This window comes from Mesoplodon mirus, assembly GCF_964341445.2.
Source record: "Mesoplodon mirus genome assembly, chromosome: 6".
In the NCBI taxonomy this organism is placed as follows: domain Eukaryota; kingdom Metazoa; phylum Chordata; class Mammalia; order Artiodactyla; family Ziphiidae; genus Mesoplodon; species Mesoplodon mirus.
The window spans coordinates 33,549,981-33,571,296 of record NC_138982.1 but is presented as its reverse complement, the minus strand read 5'-3'; the positions used below and the strand labels follow the sequence as shown (position 1 = coordinate 33,571,296).

At 47.1% G+C, this 21,316-nt stretch overlaps 1 protein-coding gene across 1 annotated transcript in view; it reads left to right on the top strand.

Annotated features, from left to right (window-relative positions):
• The window catches only part of SLC12A8 (solute carrier family 12 member 8), a 136,013-nt gene that overhangs the window by 71,961 nt on the left and 42,736 nt on the right, over positions 1-21,316 (top strand). Inside the window, exons 5-6 of the mRNA XM_082625744.1 lie at positions 5,629-5,742; positions 20,574-20,661. Of these exons, the coding sequence (XP_082481870.1) occupies positions 5,629-5,742; positions 20,574-20,661 (202 nt within the window). The remainder of the gene's footprint in view (positions 1-5,628; positions 5,743-20,573; positions 20,662-21,316) is intronic.

Here is a 21,316-nt window from a genome sequence, read left to right as displayed (position 1 = left end):
GAGCTCTGTGAGGGCCTTGGTGACAGGATGGGGCCCGGACACGCCTTTCTTTCCTTGTCACTGACCTCTCTATGTCAGGCCATTTCAGATTTGTTGTCCCTCCCCCAGACTGCGGGTCTCCGTCCCTGGAGGAGCCAAGGCAGTGCCAGGTGCTGGGCGTGCCACCCCGGGTCCCAGGTGGGCTCCACTGCGCAGGAGACCCTCCGGAGGGACCTTGTGTCCAGGGCGAGGCTTGGCCCTCGCACAAGGCGCCCAATTCGCGTTTCCCTTGCTGCACACCCTACTGTACTTCCTGCTCCTCTGGGGATCCTCCTCCGGCTGGCTCCGCTGGCCTTCTCTTGCCCTCCCCACCCCCACCCCCAGGCGTTGTTTTGGTGTGTGTGTCCCTTCCCAGAACCTCGGCCTCTCCTTTCCTCTTCCTTGCAGGGCTGCTCTTCCTGTGATCTCCCGGGGTCTGGGCGGCGTGCCCCTCCCTGCCTTCCTCTCTCGCGGGCCCTTCCTCTGCTCTTTCTATTCCTGGTTGGACCAGCCTCTCTCATTGTCGTTCCCAGGAAAGGGCTGTCTCGCTGGGCGAGGGGTGGGGGGACCCGAGCCAAGAAGAAAGCCGGGCCAGAAGCCCCCGCCTCGCCGGACCCGCAGCTCACGGAGGGGTGGCAGGGCCCGCGGTGCCAGCGTCGTTTTTAGCGGTCTCACTTTCTAAGTCAGCGGCCGCAGTCCGACACCCACACGTGGGGGCCGATGACTTCCAGCTGCCTCTTCTAATTTCAGCAGACCCCAGAGGCAGGGCGGCACGGGTGGGAAGCCACAGGGGCTACACGGAGCTTCCCAGAAGCCACCTTACCAGAGGGCGCGGGGCCCGGCCCCGAGGGAGCTGTGCTCTGTAGCAACTTGTGACCCAGGCTGGCCCCTTTGGCCCAGGCATGGTAGGTGGGATCCCATGGTACCCCTTGGGTGCAGACCCCCTGGACCTTGCAGAGCCACAGGCGCCCTGGTGGCATCCCAAGAAGCCGTGTTACCCGAATGCTGAGGAGGAAGGCCACGCCTTCAAGTATTTTCCCTCAGCCTGTTCTTGCCTGGTTTTTGTTGTGATTCGTTTTCTCTTTCCTCACTCTGTTCTGTCTTTGTTCTTCCTAAAAGCTCATAGCTCACATGGGACCAAAGTATTTTTTTCTGTGGGTACAGAAACAGATGTTCAGGTCAAACCCAGATACAGTCATGTGCAGCAGCCGCAGGCACTGGGCATCCCAGGCCTCTCAGAGTCGGGAGACATCAGCTGAGAGCACCCCAGCCCCTCATGTTACCAGCAGAGTTGCTGAAAGGCCCACAGAGGCAGACACGTGCTCTAGAAATCTCTGGGGAAACAACTCAGGGTGAATTCCAGGGAGACGGTATGGTCTGTGGAAAATTGACCTCAGACAGACCTGGGGTCGAGGGTGGGCTCTGCTGCTTCCCAGCTGTGCACACAGCCCCTCAGTGTGGCATTCCATAGGGAGACACCCTGTTGGCCCCCCAAGGTGGAGAAGGGGAGATGCCATGATCTCTGGTGGCATTTTGCGGGGTTGAAGGAAACCTGGGCTGTATGCGTGTCTCTGTGAGGGAGGGTGGTGCTAGGGACCTGGAGACTGGCCTTCTGGGGGAGAGGCAAGGGCTGTGATACAGGCAGGTCTGCTGTGTGACCTTGGACAAGATTCTTCACCTTCGTGAGCTTGGTTTTCTCACCTTTGATCTTGCAGGGTGGTTGTGAGGATTGAGGATGATGTAAATTAATTGGCGCCCAGTGACCGGCAGGTATGAGGTGCTCAATAAACGGCCACTGGCAATTATGTTCAGAAGAGAATTGCCCGGGATGTCCCTGGGGGACCTGCACTGTCCCCATGCACACAGAGACTCCTCGTTGCTTGGCACCGACTGCAGCAGGAAATGTTGACCTCTGTTCACCCCGAGGCAGGGTGTGGCGTTGCTCAGGGCTTGGGACAGCGTAGGTGCCTGCAGGGCCTGCCAGAAGTCTCAGGTACAGAGGCAGCCCCTGGAGTAGAGGTCCTGAACCTCAGGGTCCATTCCCCCCACAGAGGCTTCAGGGAACCCCCAAATGGTATGCAAAATGGGCATTCATCAGATTCTCAAACAGGGCCATGACTAGAAGAATTAGGGACCTTTGTTCAGCAAATCAGACAGCAAGACCCACTGTGAGAGGCCACGGCAGGTGGTGTCTGCTGTGCCCTGCAACGCTGGGCATGGCCAGCTGACCTCGCCCCGTGCCTCAAGTACAAGCCAGCCAGAGACATCAGTGCCTGACCTGGACCCCCGCTCTGCAGAAGCTTGAGATCCAGCTGGACCACTGGTTAAGGGTCTGAGCGAGAGACTGGAGCCCAGGGAGTCAGGGCGAAGGCCAGTGGGCCAAGCCTCTGGCGGGGCTGGATCAGGACTGGGGAGCCTGACGCGAGGCGGGGTGTCAGGTGGGTGGAAGTCATAAGGGCCCGGGAAGGTAGGGGCAGAGGAAATGAGGTGGGTCCACCACGCAAGCCTAGGGCTCCTTCTCATCCACTGGAATGTGGCACACGTGAAGGGTGGGCCCTAGGGTCCTCCCCTGCTGGAGTGGGCTTGGTCAGAAAGGTCAGAAAGTAAAACGATCTCTCTAGGCCTTGAATTCCAGTTTGAAGAAAATCACTGCAGGATCTTACCTCAGAGCCTATTCAGAGACCTCAGGCTGTGGGCTGTAGGTGTTCCCTCTCTCTCTTTAGCTCAATTTCTTTTTCTTTCTTTTTTTGCCCCTAATTTTACTTGCCCTTATGTTTTTCTCGTAAGCCACTTAAATCATTTTGAAAAGCAGGGAGAGGATAAATGGAAAAAAAAAAAAAGAAATGGATTTGTTTATAGAAAAGCTATCTGGAGAAAGTAGGCTTTCAGTTGTGGGATGTTTTGTTTGTTTTTCTAAAAGACTTTAATTTTTGATAATTTGATTATGCTCATTAAAGACAGGTGGAAAATTTGTAAACATAAAAAAAGAAAGAAAAAGAAGTCCAAAATTGCATTATATGAACAGCCACAATTAGCATTTTGGTATGCTTCCTTTTCCTACATATATACATTAAAACTTTTTTTTGTATTCATCCTATAAATGGTATCCAGTTCTCTTACTGAACATATATCATATATAACATGGACAGTTTTCCTTGGCACTAAAAAGTCTTTCATTAAATGTTTTAAATTTATTTTATTTATTTATCTTGGTTGCGCTGGGTCTTAGTTGCAGCAGGCAGGCTCCTTAGTTGTGGCATGCAAACTCTTAGCTGCAGCATGCATGTGGGATCTGGTTCCCTGACCAGGGATCGAACCCCCGCCTCCTGCCTTGGGAGGCAGATTCTTAACCACTGTGCCACCAGGGAAGTCCCTAAAAAGTCTTTTTAAACATTTAAAATACCTCAGGCTTTCAGAGTGAGACATTTAGACACCCCCCCGCCCCGTTTACACTATTATAAATAACTCATTGACAAACATCTTTGTCCATAAAGTTCTTTTCAAAGTTAAGGTTATTTCCTTGAGAACAGCTCAGAACTGGACTTGAGGGGGGAGGGCTGGGGCCAGCAGCAGTTGTCAGTGTGAGCGTGTGCTTGCGAACGTGTGAGGGCTGCCCTTGCGGTGGCCCTGCAGAGAATGGACCCCACCCCCATCCCCGAGTGAGCCCAGTGACTCATTCCCTCACTCTGGATCTTGGTGGTGGTATGGAGGGAGAGAGGAGGCTTTCCAGTGACTCATCTATGGCGCCTGCAATCCCTCTGACCCTTCAGGCTGACCGGGGCCAAGCCCTTCAGGCCTGGTGACCAAATACCGGGACGGCGGAGATCAATGGAGCCTGATGAAGTGTTTGTGTCCCGCACGGCCGGCCTGCCCAGCACGCAGCCCTGCGCTCAAATGTGCTCAGGCCTGTGCATCATCCAGCTTGGCCGAGCTCCCTTCCAAGGCAGGCTGGGCTGGTTTTCTCCCCAGAAAGTCTAGTCAGCAGGGTCAGCCAGCGGATAAACTAAAGTTAACTTCGCTATTATTGCTGTTTTGTTAATGAGGGGAGGACCGGCTGTGAAGATGCCAAACCATTCGGAAATGTTGCACAGTCCTTTGGATTTAAAGTTCAGGAGAAAGAGAGCAGTCAACAATGATTTTAAGTCCTGACTGGACTCCCCAGGGTCCCTTGTACTTCACTGAGCTTTCATTTTACTATTTTTTTTTTGAAAAATACTTTTCCTATGAAGATATGAATCTTGGAAGCTGTGAGAAGCGCTGGCGTTATCTTTGCACTCATCAGCGAGTCGGTGCTCTTTTGTGGATGGAAGCTCAGGGTGAAGTTAAGCCCCGAGGGCGGTGGAGGACAGGCTGGCAGGAGATGGTCACCGCAGCCCTGGGGGTCAGCTACGGCGTGACTGACGGCTGAGAACTCATCCTACGTAGCTGTGGGGTTGGAGGGAAAAGGAGCAGGACCCAGTTCTCTTGGACTGGAGTTCACAGGAACAAACCAACTCATTCTCCAAAGGCAGAGGCTGGATATGCTGGGTGTCCCTGAGGCCCAAGGACACTTGACTTGTATCTTAAAATTCCACAGCCCACTAACATATCCACAGGTGCTGTTCAAGGTGACCTCCTTTGACAAAAAAGCAAAGTGTCTGTAGGACTGAAACCTCTTGAAAACTTTCATTTAAGGCAATGTAAAAAATGTTTAACATGCTTTGAAAAAATCATATCTGAGATGTTCCTGCTCTAAAGTAGTCTGTGAACCGGTCAGACTGAACGCACGGCATCAAAAGATCCAAGAGCAAGATCCTTTTGGTGTGACCCCTATTGGCACCCTGCGTGCTGTGTGGCAGGCACAGTGGTGACCCTGGGGGGCAGAGGTGTTTAAGACCGGATCTCTAGCCCCAACGGGTCTGGTTGGGGAAGGACCTAATGTGGCTAGTCATGGAGGGCACTTAGGAGAAGGGTTCTGATCAGGGAGCTCATGTAAAGCCCAAAGGAAGCAGAACTTGAGTTGGGCTTGAAGAGTGAGTACCATATTGATGCTCAGAGATATGGGGGAAGGGTCTGGAAGCAGGGGACACAGGGCTGGGTATTAGTGGCGTTCTTGGGCAGAGTCATCTGCGTCACTGTTGGGGAGAGGAAAAGGCAAAGGACGAATAGGAAATGGTGGGCTGTTGCCAGGCTGTGGAGGGCTTTCACACTCATCTTAAGGAGCTTGGACTTTGTTCTGTAGCTAATGGGGATCCGTGGGAAGGTTTCTGAGCAGGGAGGTAACTTAATTTTTAAAATCAGAAGCAAACACGTCAATACATACTCATTGAAAGATTTCAGCTGTACTATAAGCAAAACAATAAAAATGCTACCCTTCCTAGAGGTAACTACTGTTCTTCTTCATGTCATTTTATTTACCTATATCCATAGATACAGATACATAAAAATCGAGCCCTAGAAGTGGGAAGGAAGATGGCTCTGTCATCTTCTGTTTTCCCTCCCTGCTCCCCACCCCCAATCACACCTACCTTTTGCTATTTAAAGTTACATAAGTGAGGACTGTAATCTAGGGAAGCCTGTGCTATATATCTTGTCACTTGGCTCATTTTGCTTTCCTTTGTTTTATTTCAGAGCATGGTTTTATTGGATATTCACCAGAACTGCTGCAGAACAACACTCTGCCAGATTACAGCCCCGGCGAGTCTTTTTTCACTGTCTTTGGGGTGTTCTTCCCAGCAGCTACAGGTATTGGCGTTGGCATTCTTTTTCACTCTCACATTAGGTTGGTTCCCAAAACTCAGTATCATAATTGACCTGCATGTGCTCTTAGGATATATATATCTGACTTTATTAATGACTTTAGCTTTAACTAAAAATCTGTTATTTTAACAGAGAGTTTACTTTTTTTTTTTTTTTTTTACGGTACGCGGGCCTCTCACTGTTGTGGCCTCTCCCGTTGCGGAGCACAGACTCCGGACACACAGGCTTAGCGGCCATGGCTCACGGGCCCAGCCGCTCCGCGGCATGTGGGATCTTCCCGGTCCGGGGCACGAACCCGTGTCCCCTGCATCGGCAGGCGGACTCTCTCAACCACTGCGCCACCAGGGAAGCCCCAGAGAGTTTACTTGTTCATAATTCCTGAAAGCCCCCAACACGATTTAATCCTCCTTACCCCTTATACTCATATGTTGACACCTCTTGGCCAAGTTAATAGAGGGGATGTATTTCTCTTAGGGCTGAACAGGATGGATTCCTCAACAGGACAAGCTGCTCTTTCCACCTTGGAATGAGTGCAGGCTTGGTCTAGAAACTCCCCTTCCCCTAACCCAACCCATGTGCCTTCTCCCAGGGGGGCAGAGAAATGCTATTGTCCTCTTACCACACTGGGTGTGGGTGAAACCAGGATCCCCATGGGCAATGACTGAGTCTCCTTCCCCTCCCTTTCCTGCTTTCCTGCTCTACAGTGGCTGCAGGAGGCTTCCACAGTGGAGGTCCCCGTAGAACTCTTGTCACCTGCTCAGGGCCCCAGCCTAGAAGGCAGTAAGCTAACATGTTTCCCAAATGCTCCATAAGAAATAACCGTTTGTGAGGGACTGGGTTTGTTCCCAGGACACAGACTGAGCAAAACATTTCATTCTCGATCGAGGCAATGTCGATGCCCTGGAGTGTGGCTGATTTTGTCTCCTTTTTCTCCTCCCTCTGCCTTCCTCCATAGAGAAAGGAGAAAAAGTTACTAGATTGTTGAAAATTTTAAAAACTGTCCATATCGAATGTGGGCAAGGATTCAGAGAAACTGGAACTCGCGTACATTGCTGATGGGAATGTAAAATGGCACAACCATTTTGGAAGATGGTTTGACAGTTTCTTAAAAACCAAACATATACCATTCCATTTCTAGTTATCTGCTACCAAGAAACAAAAACATGTATCCATATAAAGACTTGTATATGAAAGTTCAAAGCAACTTAATTTGTAATAGTCCCAAACTGGAAACAACTCAAATATTCATCAGCAGGTGAATGGAGAGACAAATTATGGTATCACCGTGCAATATAAAACTACTCAGCAATTAGAAAAAATGAACTGTTGATAACCTGTGACAACATAGATGAATCTCAAAATAATTATGCTGTGTGAAGTCAGACAAAAACGAGTACCTTTTTTTTTTTTTAAACCCCACATTTGTTTATTTATTTCTTTTTGGCTGTGTTGGGTCTTCGTTTCTGTGCGAGGGCTTTCTCTAGTTGTGGTGAGCGGGGGCCACTCTTCATCGTGGTGCGCAGGCCTCTCACTATCGTGGCCTCTCTTGTTGCAGAGCACAGGCTCCAGACGCGCAGGCTCAGTAGTTGTGGCTCACGGGCCTAGTTGCTCTGCGGCATGTGGGATCTTCCCAGTCCAGGGCTCGAACCCGTGTCCCCTGCATCAGCAGGCAGATTCTCAACCGCTGCGCCACCAGGGAAGCCCAAGTGCCTTTTTTAAAAGGTTAAAATTATATAAAAATCCATTTATATAAAATTCTAGAAAATGCAAACTATAGTAACAGAAAGCAGGTCAGTGAGTGTCTGGGAATGGGGGTGAGAGGAGCAGGAGGGAGGGCAAGCAGATTTTGGGGGATGAAAAAATGTGTTTCTGACCATGGTGATGATCTCACAGATGTGTTCATGTCAAGCTTTTCAGATTGTTACACTTTAAACGTGCAGCTTATTGTATATTAGTTATACCTCAGTAAAACTGTTAAAATGAAAAAAAATATTAATGACTTTAATCACCTTTAACAACTTTCCTGAACCCCACTTCTCCCTCTAGCAGCGGCCCCTTTCTGTCCTCAGCACAGCCACCCACCAGTCTTTGCCCTCCCGACTCCGTCTTCCTGCCTCCTGCTCGTCCACTCTCTCCTTCTGCAATTCCAGGCCTGTCTCTCCAGTGAAATGATTCTTTCCAAAGTCATCAGTGGCTTCTACGTCACTCAATTCAATGGGCATTTGCAATCCCTCCATGTGTTTGACCTCTCGGCTGCATTCCGCTTTCTCCTTCTTTCCTCGTACCTTCTTCTCCTCGTCTCTCTCCCGCCTCTCTGACCTGCTTTCTAGGGGCATCCTCTTCTGCCTGCCCATTAAAGGTTGGTTTTCTTCAGCCCGTGCCTAGGCCCGCTCTCTTCTTTCTCTACTGTTTCCCTTGGGATCGCATCCATGTCCATTGTTCAGGGACCACACACAAAGCTGACGACTCCCAGATTTACACCCCCAGCCCAGACTTCTCTAAGCTTCACGTCATATATTCAAGTGCCTACGTGACATCTTCTCTTGGTATCTCAAACCCAGCATGTTCAGAACCCAACCCATCCCACCTACCCCCCAACTGGTTCTTCTCTACTCCTGAGCTCAGGCATGGCACCTGCATCCCCCCAACTGCTCAAGCTGATAATGGGGGTTATTCCTGACTCCTTCTTCTTCCTTACCAGTACCCTCCAAGTTCTCTCAATTTTACCTCCTAAACTTACCTGCCTTTACCTCCTGCTTCTCTCCGTCTCTACCACCTGACCACACTGGTCCAAGCTTCATCCCTTACCTGGTTAATTGCAGTGGCTCTGACCTGTCCCCTCTTGAGGCTTGGTCACAGGTATGAGGCTGGAGCTAGGCCTTGGTAGTGGCAGGTAGAATCCTGTTCTACAAATCCAGGTGTGCCAGAAATAGTGCATTTCTTTCACCTTAATGAAATGAAATGGAAAGAGAGTCAGTCTCTGACTCTAAGCCTTCATTCTGCCAGGATGACAAAACTGATATCAGTCATTCATCATGCCTCCACCTTGCCGTGTCATTCTGTTTCAGGGTCTCAGGGTCTTACCAAGTACCATGGCATGCTAGGGGGCTCTGGCTATTCATCATCTGTGCACAGAGCCAGGCCCTCCTATTGTCCTGTCTACAGATCCCTTCAGGTTTATGCTCTCTGCTGCTTCTGAGCCACATTTGGGGACTGGAAACCTGCTGAGCCTGAGAACCCTATGCTTAGAGTCTGTGTACTTCTCAGACCCTCCTTTCTGTGGTCTTGCTGGATCCCCACCAGTGCTGCCAGGGAGTAGGCCCCAGGTCCCCGTTGTTCCAGATCTTGTGGGCCTTTCTCTTCCTGCCCCAGCTCGAGGGGCAGTCTTCTGTTCTAATACGGGCGAGGGACAATGCTGTCCAGGGCCAGCTTCGTGGGCATGGATTTATGCATTCACACTGGGCCCCAGGCTTGGAAGGGCCGCACACTTGGTTTAATGCTTTGCTGTTGCTAAAATTCTTAATAATTTTTGAACACCGTACCCTAGATTTTTATTTGTGCTGGGCCCTGCAAACTATGTAGCAAATTGCTTTTGTCCCCGCATGCTCTCCCCAGTCTTTCTGCAGCTTCTTTTCTGCTTCCTCAATCCTCAGAAATCTCCTAAGGGCTCAGGCCTTTGAGAAACAGAACCCAAAACAGTGTGCAGGCAAACTCTACTTCTCCCCTGCTGCATATTTCCTCCAAGGCAATAAAATAAAGGTCAGGTTCCTTTTGAATGGACAGAAAAGGAAAGGGGAAAATAAAAAAGAGGAAAAATTTTAAAAGTTAACATCTGAAAATATCTTCTGGCCCCTCCCACTCCCCACCCCCCTCCCCCGATCTTCATCCCCGCCCCCCGCTTCCCATCTGAGTGTTTGTTTCCTTAGGCCTGGCAGTGAGTCCTGATGCCAAGTCAAAAGCCCACGCTTGCAGGTGCCAGGTTAGCAGTTCCACCTGAGGCAGGGTTGTGGGCCTTCGAGGCAGGCAGGACCTCTAGGAGGCTGCCTCAGGCATGTGACCCTGCCGGGCCCGCTCCGTGCTGCTCCCTTGGCCTCCTTTGCCTCTCCAGGCCCTGCATCTTGTCAGAGAGGGGATGCCTGGTGTGAGAGAGGGGCAGGGGTGGCTAGCCTCCCCTCTGGTACTTCTCCCTCCGTTAAGGAATTAGCAGTGGCTCGAGGTTGGAAGATGCCACCCAGGAGCCCAGAATTTGAGCTGGACTAACATTTGAGATCAGCTAGTCCAGCGACTCGCAACTTTTCGTCTTTGAATCCATATTCTTTTTTTTTGCCGTACTTGGGCCTCTCACTGTTGTGGCCTCTCTCGCTGCGGAGCACAGGCTCCGGACGCGCAGGCTCAGCGGCCATGGCTCACGGGCCCAGCCGCTCCGCGGCATGTGGGATCCTCCCAGACCGGGGCATGAACCCGTGTCCCCTGCATCGGCAGGCGGACTCTCAACCACTGCGCCACCAGGGAAGCCCCCATATTCATTTTTGATAATCACTAAAAACCTCACTACCCTGGAAATTCTGATGTGCCTCGCTGGATCAGAGACGGGTATCTTGGTCCTTTCTTCGAGAAAGATTGCTACCTAAGAATATTAGCCAAGCTTCTTTATTTTCTGTGGTTTAAATTATGAAAATATTGTTTTGTAATATTCCAAATATAAAATCATAATATTGAACAAACTCTCTACACAGGTCTCTTTTACCCCACCCCTCTTAGGGCATGTGCTTTACTGTCCCTCCTGTCCTCCCTGGCCCAGCCAGGTTGAGAATCACTGATCTGACCCTTTGTTTGACCAACTGGGAAAGGAGGAGCACAGAGGAGTTTAGGAAGGATTGAGGAAGGTCACCCAGCTTTAGTGACCGGAGTTGGGCCACCATCCCTCTGTGGAGGGTTGCCTTTCCTGGCTCTCTCTCTTTTGCAGGGGCCCCAGTGTAAACACAGTAGGCAGGACAGGCAATTTGTATCACTTGGCTTTCCCCTGGCAGATGTTCCATTAAGCTATGAAAAGCATGGATGATTGGCAGTTTCCATGGTGATGGATTTGCCAAGGCTTAGCGCTGAGTGAGTCATGGCTGGGGCTTCCTCCAACGCCATCCTTTTCTGGAACAAGAGAACCTCCAGGCTGTAGAGAGGGGAGAGGAATTTGGAAGAACAAACACTTTCCGGTCCCCCCACCCTGCATCCTCATCTCTGGTCAGCAGCGTGTTATTTAGGTTACTTTAGAGATTTTATCCCAAGGGCAGGAGACATCCTGGGAAGAGCAGCTGAAGTCTAGGTTTCGGTGGCTCCTCTGGATTTATGAAGCAAGGTCTCCTGTCCGTCCTCCTCACTGCACTCCACCACACCCTGTGGTGATGGCTGCAGGGTGGGGCTGGGGCCTTGGAGTAGACTCTGCATGTGCTTTGTTTCTGACAGCACTCTCCTTCTCCGAGCTACACCACCAAACTTTCTCTGAAAAACAAACATCTCTCCCTACAGGGTTTTCACATACACACAGAGGCAGCCACTCTGGGGATCCAGGACCACAGTACATGGAGGAACTAGGAAATGGAAACTCACTGGGAATAAAACCATTGTGTGAAGTCATGGAACCCCTGTTCCCAAATCTCAGAATCTTACTGGAAGGGGTAAGGGCCTCTTGTGGTTGACCACACTCAGTATAAAAATGTAGCAGGGAAACCAGCAGCCTTTGCCAGAACGTCCAGGTTACCTCCGTGGTCAAGAGCCCTGCTGTTTCTGTGACGTCCTTTGACCTCCCTGTACCTGATTCTACCTCCACCCCCGCCCCCCCCAACACACCCCGAGAAGCTCTGGAGTCTGCTGCGCTGGCCCCCTGGGTTGGCCAGCTCTCTCCGGGACCCTTAGCTCTGGGCGTCAGTGCTGGGCCTGGGCCTGCCTCCAGCCTCCATCCCCGCTCCCGGGGTATCCCCAGGTCTCCTCCTAAGTTATGTGTCTGTGGGTGAGAGAACAGGGACCTGCTCGGCCACAACTGGTTCCTGTTTTAAGGAAGAGAGCCCCAAGTAAGGACACCCTGAAGATGGGGCTCACCCTGCTGCATTCTGATGGACTTGTGAGCAGGAACAGGAGAAAAAGAAGCTTTATAATTATTATACGTGTTTATTTTTGTAGTTTCATTTATAGAATTAATGTATAATTTTATCAAAATTATTACAATATCTATAATATTATCATTACAATAGCCTACTCTATCAGGCACTGTGCTGAGCACTTTACAGTCTTTTATTTAAACCTCACCATGGCTCCACTGCTTCTATCAGATGCAGATTTACCATGAAGCTAATGAAGCCCGGGCTTCAGGATCCCTCGCTTGTGTGACCTCCTTCTAAAGCTCCACTCCTAATTTCATATTCATAATTTTGTATTTTTGTAAAAGTTTTAGGCCCCATAGACCCTGTATCCTTCCATAGGTTCTATTATTAATCCATTTTACAGATGAGGAAACAAAGACACAGAGAGGTGATTTCCCAAGGTCACCTGACCGAAGTGGTGAACCCCATTGCTTCCCACGTGCTTTGGAGAGGATGCTGGAAGTGAGGACACATGTTTGTCTGGAGCTGCCCCTGACCCAGAAGCCAACAAATCTTGCTGGAGTCCCAGCGTTTGAAAGTCCCGTTATTCGACACTGTCTGTCTCAGCAGCATCTCTAAGGCATCGAGAGGGTGGGGTACTGACAAGTGCTGCCTCCAAGAACAGAGCAAAGAGGGAATGAAAGATTCCCACCAGAACAGCTAAATAAACAAACCAGTCAGGCATGGAGAAGGAGTGGGGTTTTGGAAATCAGGTGGAAGGTAAGGAGAGGCAGCCAGAGTCCTTCAGAACCCAAGGGAGTTGTGAGTGAGGGACAGAGCCCATCTGCCCCTAGTGGACATTTATTTAGCACCTTCCAGGTGACAGGCACCGTGCTAGGCACCTTATAAATGTTCTTTCCAACTTTACGACAGTCCTGCGAGGTAAATAATCTTATCCCCATTTGCAGGTGAGGAGACCAAGGCTCAGAGCCACTCTGTCTCCAAATGACAAAAAAAGGTGGCAGATAAGGTTAAGTCACTTTAGTGCATGGATATTCTACCTTAATGAAAAAGAAAAATTTATGAACTTAAAAAAGAAAAAAAATAGGCAGCCGAGAAACAAGCTCTAAATGGAAAGAGAAAATTGAAGTTTTCTAAGGTCACAGATTTGGATCAAGAAGCTCCCAGGAGGAAGCTTGGAAGTTCCTTAAGAAAGAGTAAGTGGTCCTTTAATGACCAACTAACAGAAACCAGAAAAGCCTAGAAAAAAATGATTAGACTTTTTTTTCCCTTACGAATTCTCATTTTCAGGATCAAAAAAGAAAATAGGGTGGGAGTGGGATTGTGATAATAGACAACAGGTGAAGACTTTGATCTCTGTGCTCCATGGTTGATGAAGGGGGTGGCGAGAAAAAGATGACCACTATTTCGCAGATGCTGGTAAGTGGTTAATTGACATTTATACTGGTTATTTTAATCAAGAGCTGATTTCAGAGATGTCTAAGGGGTCAGTTCCTCTCCTGGTCATCCATGTCTGTTGTCACAGACATCTGAGCCAGGGCGCCAAGCCCCAGTTCACCTGGTGCCACCTACCCAAACCGTAAGCACCATGGCAATGCTCAGGAAGGTCTGGATGGTGCTGGAGGTTTAGCTTCCTCAACCTGAGCTGGTAAAGTGCTGGCCAGTACCATCACCCTCACATGTTAAAACTGAGACAGTGAAGATGTGCCAAAAGGCCTTAGGACTAGGGTGGAAGAGCAAGTCAGAAGGCTTTACCCATATGAAGGAAGCTGTTTCCTAAGTCACATGGTAACGAGGTGCAGCCCATATCATCATCCTGATACAGGGCGAGGTTTGGGGGAAAGCAATTAACTGCTTCCTGGAACTGGCAGTTCAAGACAAACGAGGAGGGGAAATGCCCTGGACCAGGACAGACTCGTGATTCAGAACTGGTGACAGAAGTTCCTGTGAGTAAACTGATGCTGATTATAACTAAGTTTAGCCCTCTTGTGGGGCGTTTACCCCAAACTAATCATGCAGTTACTCTGATTTAAAAAGAAAAATCCAAAAAAAGCATGGGTGTTAGAAAGAAATGGAGAGACTCTATGATGTGGAGGAAATAACACTGACTCGAGATCAGGAAACCTGAAGATGAGTTCTGCTGGTTCTGCAAGCAACTAGCTTGAAAACATGTGCAAAATCGCGTCCCCTCTTTGGGACTTGGTTTCCTCATCTGTAAAATAAAAGGCTGGAGTCAGTGATCTCTAGGACACCTTCCAGCTTTAAGAATCATTGATTCTAAATAGCCACTTTAAAGAATTTTAGGAAGCCTGCCAAGAAGAGCGTAAAGATCAAATAGGAATTCCAAAATGGACACTTGGTGTTTTCCAAACTGTGCTCCATGGAACACTAACAGTGAATAAAGTGTTTCATTTTTTAAAAAAGTGTTCAATGTCAAATAAGTTTTGGGAAATACTGTGTGCTACATTTCTCTTTTTAGAGATAGACAATGAAAACCAGCATGTTATATGGTAAGTCCAGCAGCAAGAATCTCTCTAATCTTGTTTAATCAATGTTTTCCCAACTTCCCCCCTGCCACCATGGAACCTTTTTGTTTTAGTGCCATATTTGTAAATATCTCTGGGAAATAGTGTCTGTTCTACTACACGCCCCCACCCCAAATCTAGCTCTAACATTAATAATAGTATTTTTAAATTGCACCAGAAGCAGAAAGAAAGCAAACTAGGGAATCTCTATAATAGTTGACAAGCATGGGTGAAAAAATATGAAATCAAAATAATTTTTCTAAATCTAACTGGCAAACAAGACATTTATAGTCCACTAGAACTAGAGATCATCTGCTCAAGAATCGTGTAGTCGTGCAACGGCAAAATTCTGGGAGCCACAGTGTGCAAAACAATCTAACAGGTGTGCCCGGAACACCCACGGGAGTCACCCTGAGGCTTCCTGTCTGGAGTGCAAGGTGCCATTTCCTTGTCTCTGGGGTTTTTTGTGTATAGTACTGACTACTTATTTTCTGGCTTCTCTGTTTTGTCTCAGAAGCCCACTTCCCTGTTGTCTGGGTCTGACCCATTTCTGAGGGTGGCCTGTGTCAGTGTCAGCTATTTCTGCTCCCACTGACCAGGATCCCCATGTACCCCGCAGCAGGCCAGCTAGTGGGACCTCTAATCAAGGGCCGGGTCATTGACTGTGTAAGGGATTGTGGTGGGGAGAAGAAAAGGACGTTTGTTTGTTATGCATACAGAACCTGTTTGGAAGCAGGAAGCCATTAGGATTAATCAATCACTTTCCTAGACAGAAGCATCTATAGGAATGGAGTTCTCGTGGGTCCTCATTTCTTAACTTTTGTAAGTGATGTGAAGGAAGGAGTACAGAATGACACGACAAACTATAGGAGGTACTAAAATGGCAAAGAGTAAATAGCAGTATGTAATCTCATAAAGCTGAATGAATAAAATTGCATAAAATTGCCAGGGGCTTGGGGGCAAAATGAGGTCACTGCAGATGGTGGAAGCAATGTGGCCAGGCAGGTGAAACACCAGTAAACCTGGGGACAGGTGAGAACCTTGGAAAACGGTCAGAATTTGGGAGGTCCAGAAAGGGGTGGTGTTAATGATTGAAGTTAGTAGGGCCTGGGAATCAGGTAAACATGGAGATCCGGCCGGGGTTGGCCTTGGTACCAGATTGTTCTGGCAGCAAGCAGTGGGGCCCTAGCGCTCAAGCAGAGCCTCGGTGACAGGACGTGGTCCCAGGAGTGCTGGTCAGAGTAAGGCAGGTCCCGGGCATTCCTCTTCTGATCCAAATAAGACCTGCACGTGATAAAAAAAAATAGTGCAGAGGTGCTTGTAACATAAAGCAGTAGTCTCTCATCCCCCTACTGCCACCACCCGCAGAGCCCCTCCATGGGGGCAACCATTTTTAATACTTTGGGAGCTAACTACATTACCAAGCAATATGCCTAGACCTGTAACCTGATTAATCAAAGTCAGACGTAATTTACTGACTCCATGCTAAGAAATAGAGAAGGTTTAGCTTATTTACATGTTCCTCCATCCACTTCCCAATTTTTGATAGTTATATTTTAATATTTAGTTCTTTTTTGATTGCCTTTACAACTTTAAATAATACTCTTACATCTCTGTTATCAATTCTGGGCTACATCCCTTCACTCCTTATTGTTGGTATGGGAAATTAATATTCTCTGTGGTGTTTTAGGATGAATGTATTAGGGTCATATTTATTTTATGTGTAAAATATTTTTACAAGGAATGCTTTAGTTATCTTAAGGGAATCCCTAATTTTAAGGGAATCTGAATAATCCTTTTATATTTGTGTTTTAGAGCAATATCAGGGAAGCTATAAGTTGATTATTAGCAGGTGAATGGGCAAAATCTCATGAAAGCTGTAGGTTACAACTTGAAGTGAACAGTTTCACTCAAACACACACTCTACTAAAAATTTTTCTTTGTCTTAAGATTGCAAGTCAAAAGGCTTTGGAACTTCAAAGACAAACTTCAGTATTCTTGGAAATTTCTTGCTCGTTTTAGCAAACACTTAGAAACTCCCCTTTATGATGACAAGATACAGAATAAGTTATAGCATTAACTTAAAATTTATTGCAACTGGTATATAAATATTTGCTAGCCATTTCCTTATTGACCTAACAAATTTAATGGCTAACTCACTTTTCAGGTTTTCTTATTAAACTGATCGAAGCTTCTAACATTCAAGCCAGTCCTGAGTGAAGGTCATGGGACTTTTGTTTCCCACACTACTACAACAAAAATATAAGTGCCTTTTCTCTTCCCTCTACTTCTCTTCCCTCTTTTCATTTCCAAATAGCCATTAGCTATAGCTTTACTTTTACTTCATCAAGGTAGATAATATTTGTATTCTACTTTGTAGCTATAGTTAAGTCCTCTGTGCTACGTCTATAGGTCAATCTTAGAAGCTAAAAAGCAATAAACATATGTATTACTATGACTATGTAACTGTTCACTGAAGACCAAAGTGGTGGGCTAGAACTCCATTTCCTTTACTGCTATTCTGATGTGGTCCTTGTGTCATTTAGGGGAGAATGTTCCAAGTATCACGGCCAAATGGGTTAATTAAAAAAAATTTTTACTAGTTGTTTAAAATCATGTCATATTTTAGTTTGTTTCATGTTTAAGTGTTGACTTTCTTGTTCACTTTTCCTAGAGTTTCAATAAGCTTTTTTTTCTTGTTGCCAAAATATGCAGTCAGCGTATTCTTAAAATAATTCATACTGTCCATTGTGTTGAATCCAGCTCCTATCCAGAGGCATCCCTACTGGGGTCTCCATTCTTCTGCCTCAATCCCTACTGGTTTCTCTGCTATACAACTGTTATTCTGGGACTTTATAAAATTCCTGAGTTATTATCACTGCTTTCTGAATCATGTGTTTTTCTCCTTCACAGTTTATATCCTCATTTTGCTGTAGTATTTGCTTTAGTATCTTCCTCAGAAACCATATGTGGGGGCTTCCCTGGTGGTGCAGTGGTTAAGAATCCACCTGCCAATGCAGGAGACACAGGTTCGATCCCTGGTCCAGGCAGATCCCATGTGCCACAGAGCAACTAAGCCCGTGCGCCACAACTACTGAGCCTGTGCTCTAGAGCCCGTGCTCCGCAACAAGAGAAGCCACCGCAATGAGAAGCTCACGCACCACAGTGAAGAGTAGGCCATGCTTGCTGCAACTAGAAAAAGCCCGTGCGCAGCAACAAAGACCCAACACAGCCAAAAATTAATTAATTAATTTAAAAAAAGAAAGAAACCATATGTGGGAGGTAAATTTTCTGAGCCCTTGTTAGCTTTACTTTCACTTAACTGGTAATCTGGCTGAGCCCTTGTTAGCTTAACTTTACTTTCACTTAACTGGTAATCTGGCTGAAACTCTAGTTTCAAAATAGCTTTTCCTCAGAATTTAAAAATCAGTGCTCCATTGTCTTGTAGCATTCATGGTTGCTGATGAGAAGTCTGATGCCAGTCTAATTTTTGTTCCTTTGTAAGTGTTCAGTTTTTAATCTTTGGAAATATTTAGGATTTCTCCTGAAATTGCACAATGATGCATTTAGGTGTGGACTTTTTTGTTGTTGTTTACTTTATGGGATATTTCAACATAGAGACTTTTGTCTGCCTCAGTTTGAAGACATTTATTTCTATTGTTTACCTGGTTATTTTCTTTTATTTTCTCTGTTCTCTCTTTCTGGACCTCCTGTTAGTTGGATGTTGTAACTCCAAGATTTCTCCTCTATTTCTCCTATTCTTTGCTCAAAATTTCGACCCCTTTATGTTTCTGTTCTAAATTCTGGGCTATTTACTTAACTTTATCTTCTAGATCTTCTGCTGCATTTTTTGTTTTAGTGATCATGTTTTTAATTTCCAAAACTTCTTTCTTGTTCTTAGATTATTTTTTGTTTTTCATAGCATCTCACTTTATAGGTAGAATATTCTTCTTGGATGTTTCTGGGGCCACTAATTAGTGTTTTCTTCAACATTCTCTTCTGTGTCCTGATCTATATGTTTCTTCCAGCCCAAGTTGTTCTGTTTTTATCATGCATGTATTTGTGTATTTGTTGCTGGCTTTTGTTACACACTGGACGATCTTTGGTTGCTGGTGTGGATCCCCTGCTATAGTGTATGTGGGTCTGTCTCCCTGATGGGGTTCTTACTTCATGGGAGAACTGACTGCAGCACATTTGTGGGTGTGGCTGGCTCTTGAGGGGGGCTTCATTTGGGGTGTGAACATCCACACTAGCGGCCCTAGTTTTCCTTGGACAGTTTATTTAGATCTTCTAGAGAAATATTCCGAGGCTTTCTTTTCCTTCCCTTTTACTCTGTATCATTTTCTCTATTTTCTATGTTCCAGACATTTGTAGAAACTTTTCATCTACTTAAGGCTCCCCCTCCTAATCCTCTTTGCTTATAGGCATGTATCCATTTTTCCCCTTAACTACCCTTTTAATAGGATCTTGGGAGGGAGGGGAACGAGAAGAAAGAAAATGTGCCTAACATGCTATTTTAAACAAAAAGACCTTTAAGAATTACTTTTCCCTTATTTCAAAATGATCACTATAGAAGATTAAGAAAATAGAGATGGACAATAAAATAGAAAATGATGTTTTTCCATCACCCAGCAATAACATTGTTAAGATTTTGAAACATGTTCTAGTTCCTTTTTCATTTTTCTACACATCTATTTATCTGTTTTTTTCTTTTATAATAATAGCATCATACCCTATGTCCTGCTTTAGAATATGCCTCTGAAATTGAAACAATAGCTTTGAAATCTCTTTTCAAGTCACAACGTATCCCTGACAATAATGGTGACCTGGTATTTACTGAAAGATGTATCATCACTTATTTAGCCAGTCCTCTATTTTTAGACAGGTTGTTTATAATTTTCACTATTATAAACAAGCATTTATAAACATTTTTGGATAAATCTTTAGTCATATCCTTGACTGTTTACTTAGGATACAGCCCTAGTAGTGGAATTGCTGGGTCAAAGTTTATGCAGGTCCCCGCCTTGGTCCAACATTCACAGTACTCTTTGAAATAGCTCCGCTTTAACTTTCTGGGCCCAAACTTTCACTTCACTCCACTGCACTTGAGTTCCCTCAAGCATTATAGCAAGGGCGTTAAGGGTACAATTTTTGGAATCACACAGACCAGGGTTGAATCTTAGCTTTGCCACTTACTAAATGTGCGTAGGCTATTTTAATTAACCTCTTTGAGCACTAGTTTCCTTTTCTATAACATCGGGGAAATAATTCTACTTTTCTGACTTGGTTGTTGTGAGGATTAAACAATGCATGAAGAGTGCTTAACACAGGCTCTGTCAGGTTCAAAGGGTTCATAAATCTGTAATGACAGGGTTAGACCCATTCCTCTCCCTAAGCCCTTGCAAATCTTCCTTCAAGGCCACATTCAAGTTGCACCCACTCCTGTGGGCTTGTAGAGCACATGTGGGCTGGACCCACATGTGATGTTCAGAACACATTGTCTTGTTGGTGTCCTGTGTGTGTGTGTCTGGACTGAAGTGATGTCCTCACTGTCCCGCACTGTGCTGTTCCTCCTTACGGTGACTGACTAACTGCCTTTCATGAGTGTTCACGGGAATAGAGTCCATGATGAAAAGGAGCTTGCCACTCAGTGTTGGTGGCATCAGGATGGTTCTTTGAAGTTTGTAGAGCCCTTTGGCAGCTCAGGAGCTTTGAACATGGTAGCTGGCTCTGAATATTGGTTGAGACCTGCCCTGGGACCCCTGAACCCCAGTGTAGTCTGTGGGCAGCAGAGGAAAGGAACTCTGCCGAGCAGGCAGTGGTGGGCACTTTGCTAAGGCTGAGCCTCTCCTGGACGTTGTCCATCTGGAAAGCAGAGCTCAGAGCTCAGCATGTGGCCTTGGGACCTTTGTGTGGCCTGCCAGACGCCTCCCTGGCCCTCATTACTTTGCACTGGGCCATAAGATGCTTTTGTAGCCAATAGGGCTTTCCTCCCGAACTCACCCAACCCACAAAGGTCCCTTTCATGCCTCGAGGATGCCTCCCCAGTTGCCAGGGGAGATTGAGGAGTACAGTTTGCAGAGCTGCATATGGGAGGGCTTGCCCTGGGATCCCTTCCAGGAGGGGGCCCCGAGGAGGGGCAGTTGATTCGTGGAGTATGCAGCTCACCCTTCTCTCCCATCTGGGTGTCTTTCAGGAGTCATGGCCGGCTTCAACATGGGGGGCGACCTCAGGGAGCCTGCTGCCAGCATCCCCCTGGGCTCCCTAGCAGCTGTTGGCATCTCGTAAGTTCCCCTCGTGGCAATCAGCTGGATAGAGGGAGAGAGAACCCCAGGCAAAAGAGGGGATTGCTCCTTTTGTTCTAAGAGTGCCCCGACTGTGACCTATCTATTCTATATTCCAATCCTCCTTTTAACACTCAGCCAGCTGGAAAATTCACGTCTGGTGGGTTCAGACGATGGCCCTTTCCTACCCGCTGCCTGGGAATGCAGCAAGGAGGAGGGTTGTTAACCAAGATGAAATCCTTTCTTTCCTTTTTCCTCAGACTCCTGTCCCTTCCCCTCCCCCACCCCCATTTTGAACTTGGGCATTTTGAGTTTCCAGGGTCATTGCAGGGAATATAAAGAGGAAGAATTTTGCGATCAGACAGACTACGATTTGCATCCCAGCCCTGCCGCTGATTGGCTGTGACTTCAGGCAATTTACTTAACTTTCTGAGCCTCCTTTTTCTTCTCTGTAAATGGAGGTAATGAGAACAGGGGTACCCCATAGATTGTGGAGGAGATGCTGTGTATAACAGCACGTAGTAGGAACTCAGAGGCTGACTCTCCTCTTCCCCCAGCTCGCCTCCCTGGCACTGCCCCAAGGCTGTCAGGCGTCCCTGTTTTAGTTCGCACTCTGCCACCCATGCAAGCAGGCTGGGTGTCTTGGGTCTGTTTG